The 4,394-nt window shown below is 35.9% G+C and overlaps 1 protein-coding gene across 1 annotated transcript; it reads right to left on the reverse strand.

Annotated features, from left to right (window-relative positions):
• Nucleotides 1–2,666: 2,666 nt before the first annotated feature.
• LOC131613812 (secreted RxLR effector protein 161-like) lies at nucleotides 2,667–3,317 on the reverse strand. Its single transcript, XM_058885453.1, has one exon. The coding sequence runs from the start codon at nucleotides 3,315–3,317 to the stop codon at nucleotides 2,667–2,669; it is 651 nt and encodes a 216-aa protein (XP_058741436.1).
• Between the last annotated feature and the right edge of the window lie 1,077 nt (nucleotides 3,318–4,394).

Consider the following 4,394-nt stretch of genomic DNA (forward strand, 5'->3'; position numbering starts at 1 on the left):
TTTTCAATCTCCCCACTTCAAATGAAATTGTGAATCCAAGTCTCCAAATTTTTAATTAAACTAATCGGCCAATCATAGACTTGTATGCAGTATATGAGCATGATATGGATGATAGATTTCACTAGCTCTACTCTTCCATCAATTGATAAAAGTGAAACTTTCCTTGCAAACAACTTTCTTTTGATCATCTCAACAATATGTTAAAAGTTCTTAGGCTTTGGTTTCCCTATGAAGATAGGGGCTCCCGAGTATATGAAATGGAATAATGCCAACTGTGAAGCGAAGATAAGATACAATTTGAGATTTCCTGATGTCTGACATAACACCTACATAAACAATTGATTTGGAAGCATTTCACAAATGTCCAGAACAAGATATATATATATATATATATATATATATATATATATATATATATATATATATATATATATATATATATATATATATATTTATTGAAAGGAATGGTAAAAAGCTGTTGTATTTTATTCCTCAGCTCTAGGCTGGTATATATAATGGTAATACAATAATGATATTAATTATTTCCTTAATGGAGAATAAAGGGAAATAATACAAATAGAAATAATATATTCCAACACCCCCCCTCAAGTTGGTGCATAAATATCTATCATGCCCAACTTGTCAATCAAATGCTCAAAGGTTGGTCTTGCCAATCTTTTGGTAAGGATATCCGCAGTTTGCTGATTTGAAGTCACAAAAGGGAGACATATGATTCCAGCATCTAACTTCTCTTTTATGAAGTTTCGATCAATCTCAATATGTTTGGTTCTGTCATGTTGAACTTGTAACACCCTTCTAAACCCCGCGGCAAATTAAATGAATATATCAGAGTAAAAACATAAACACAAGGGTGCCACAATTATTTAAAATTAATAAATCAATCATGGTCAGGTCATACTTTATTAGGAAACGATTTACCAAAAACACAATTATGTTTATCACAGCGGAATAAGAAACGTCATCAACATAACAAAATGGAAATATAATCCAACACCAAATAAAATAGAGAATTCTCATAAATCTCTATAACTATCGTTCCCCAGTGTTACAAGATCAGAGCATGACCGACACGACCCAACATAAACGGATAAACTCTACGAGTCATCCTCACCGAGCACTAATGCCGCTACTCCTCAATCTGAAAATGACAACATGTAAGGGTGAGTCTCATTCTCAATTAGTAAATATTATGCAATTCATAAGTAACAAGCATCATAATATACCGTTCACCCAATTATACATATTCAGATTCACATCTATTATTCATTAATTCACACAATAATAGATTACATCACATAACGAAGAAATCCATACGATCATGTTATGACAAAATGCAACGACACAACCGACACTATGCATGTGGTACCAATAAACCGTGGAATCAATCCACCTAACCGATCTACGCCTCATCGAGATACGGCCCACCGACACAATTTCTGCACAATGGGAAATATGTCCACCAACGATCCAAAACTTCTCCGGGATCCAACATCAAATGCATATGAATGAATGAAACACACATAACATACTTAAAACATCACCGAATCATGATGAACAATTCACCTCGACACCACATCACCAAATCAGTATGTACATGTTTTCAACATCGTTCAAATAGTCATGCATTCATCACAATCATAATAATAATCACAACCAATTCATCATCACATCAAACACATTGTCACACCTATCTCATATGCACACAATGTTCAATTCTCATCAAGTAATTAAATCGAGTTTTAAAGAAATAAAGTCGGCCACCGCCCATATTCATCATTAGTCATATAAAACATTTAATTACTTGCACAACGCTCAAAACGGCACTAAGAAATGATACACGGATCAAAAGATACGTTATTTTAAAGTTTTAGAAATATTCACACACAACAAAGTTCGCTCAACGAAGCAAGACAGAAGCGAATCCTTCATACCTCCGCTCAGCGGACCACTAGCGACGTCCAACAGAAGCGAACTATGTTGGGACCTCCGCTCAGCGGACCCCCCCCCCCTCCGCTCAGCGGACCTGCGATTTCAGCAAACCCCAAGTCTGCGACGGACCCTGCGATTTCACTCCCTTTTCACCCAAAAACGATTCCAGACATCACATACAGGCATACAATCATCATATATTCAATTATACACCACAAAACATCATTTAAACGCATTATTAACCAAATAGTTCACACAATTATCATCAATTCAATACAATTATAACAACCTAACCTAACAACCCCAATGTCTAATTGAATCAAACCATACATCAATCTACCTATTACCTAAGACCACATAAGAGATACTAAAAGGAAGAGTCCCCCCTTACCTCGATGAATCTCTTGAATGCTTTCCTTCCGGTTTCACGTTCTTGCCTCTTTCTCTTCTCTTGCTCTTTTCACGTGTTCTTCCTTTCTCCCCCAAATGGTTCCTTTTTCTTATTTTATGAAAAATAAAATAAAATAAATTAACCACAACTTAGTAAAAGGCCTAACTAATTAGTACCCCTCTTTTACTAACATCACACCATAAGCCCAATAGCTTTACTCCATCATTTTCCAATTAAATCCGATTAAAATACTAAAATTCCAATTATTCAATTTAAATCCAAATTAAATTAATAAACTGAAATTATGGGATGTTACAGAACTGGGTTATGAGCTATGCTTGGCAGCTTTACTGTCAGAGTATAATTTTAATGGCAGCTCAATTTTCATCTTAAGTTCTTCTAGGAATCTAAGGATCCCTAACCCTTCACAAATACCTTGAGACATAGCTCTAAACTCAGCTTCTGCACTACTTCTTGCTACAACTCCTCGTTTCTTGCTCCTCCATGTCACAAGATTAACCCAAACATAGGTACAATATCCAGAGGTTGATCTTCTATCTGTGACTGAGCCTGCCCAATCAGCATCCGTGAAGATAGACACATTTCTTTCACTAGTTTTCTTAAAATGTAAGCCTTTACCAGGCTTTCCCTTCAAATATCTCAGTATCCTGTAGACTGCCTCAAGATGTTCCTTGTAAGGAGAATGCATAAATTGACTTACTACACTAACTGAGAAAGCAATATCAGGTCGGGTGTGTGACAAATAAATAAGTTTTCCAACCAATCTCTGATATCTTCCAGTGTCAATAGGAACACTACCTTCTCTCCAAAGTTTAGCATTAGGATCCATAGGGGTATCTGCAAGACGACATCCACTCATTCCTGTTTCTTTCAATAAGTCTATAATGTATTTCTGCTGTGAAACCACAATACCATTCTTTGACCGAGCAACCTCCATACCAAGAAAATATCGCATGGATCCTAAGTCCTTGATTTCAAAGTCTACTGCTAATTTCTATTTTACTCTTGCCATTTCAACTGTATTGTCTCCAATAAGGACAATATCATCAACATATACAATCAGGGCAGCCAATTTCCCATCATGGGAGAACTTTGTGAATAAGGTGTGATCAGCCTGTCCTTGAATGTACCCTTGTTTCTTCATGGACTGAGTGAATTTTTCAAACCAAGCTCTAGGAGACTGTTTTAATCCATACAAAGACTTATTTAATTTGCATACATTTGATCCAAATTTGTCTTCAAATCCAGGAGGAATGTCCATGTATACTTCTTCTTCTAGATCGCCATTAAGAAAGGCATTCTTAACATCTAACTGATGTAGGGGCCAATCCAGGTTAGCAGCAAGAGATAAAGGAATTCTTATAGTGTTCAATTTTGCAACGGGAGAAAATGTCTCTGAGTAGTCTATACCATAGGTCTGAGTAAATCCTTTAGCCACCAAGCGAGCCTTGTACCTTTCAATTGACCCATCTGAATTATACTTCACAGTAAACACCCATTTGCATCCAACTGTCTTCTTGTCATTCGGTAGTGTCATAACACTCCAAGTTTTGTTCTTTTCTAGAGCTTTCATATCCTCAAGTACAGCTTCCCTCCACTTTGGAATTTCTAGAGCAACCTGTACATTTTTTGGAATTTCTACACTAGACAATTTTGAGGTGAAGGCAGACAGAGATGAAGACAAATTTGAATATGATATAAAATTGAACATGGGGTGTTTAGTACACGATCTAACAAGTTTTCTAATGGCAACAGGATCATCTATATCAGGATACAAAATACATTATTGGTACCACATGCATAGTGTTAGTTGTGTCATATGCATTCTGTCATAATATGATTGTATGGATCTGTAGTGTGTGTTGTAATCTATTATTGTGTGAATTAAGAATGGATGTGAATCTGAATATGTGTAATTGGGTGAACGGTATATTATGATGCTTGTTGCTTATGAATTGTATAATATTTACTAATTGAGAATGAGACTCACCCTTACATGTTGTCATTTTCAGATTGAGGAGTAGCGGCATTA

The sequence above is a fragment of the Vicia villosa genome, linkage group LG6 (genome assembly GCF_029867415.1).
Source record: "Vicia villosa cultivar HV-30 ecotype Madison, WI linkage group LG6, Vvil1.0, whole genome shotgun sequence".
NCBI classification, from domain to species: domain Eukaryota; kingdom Viridiplantae; phylum Streptophyta; class Magnoliopsida; order Fabales; family Fabaceae; genus Vicia; species Vicia villosa.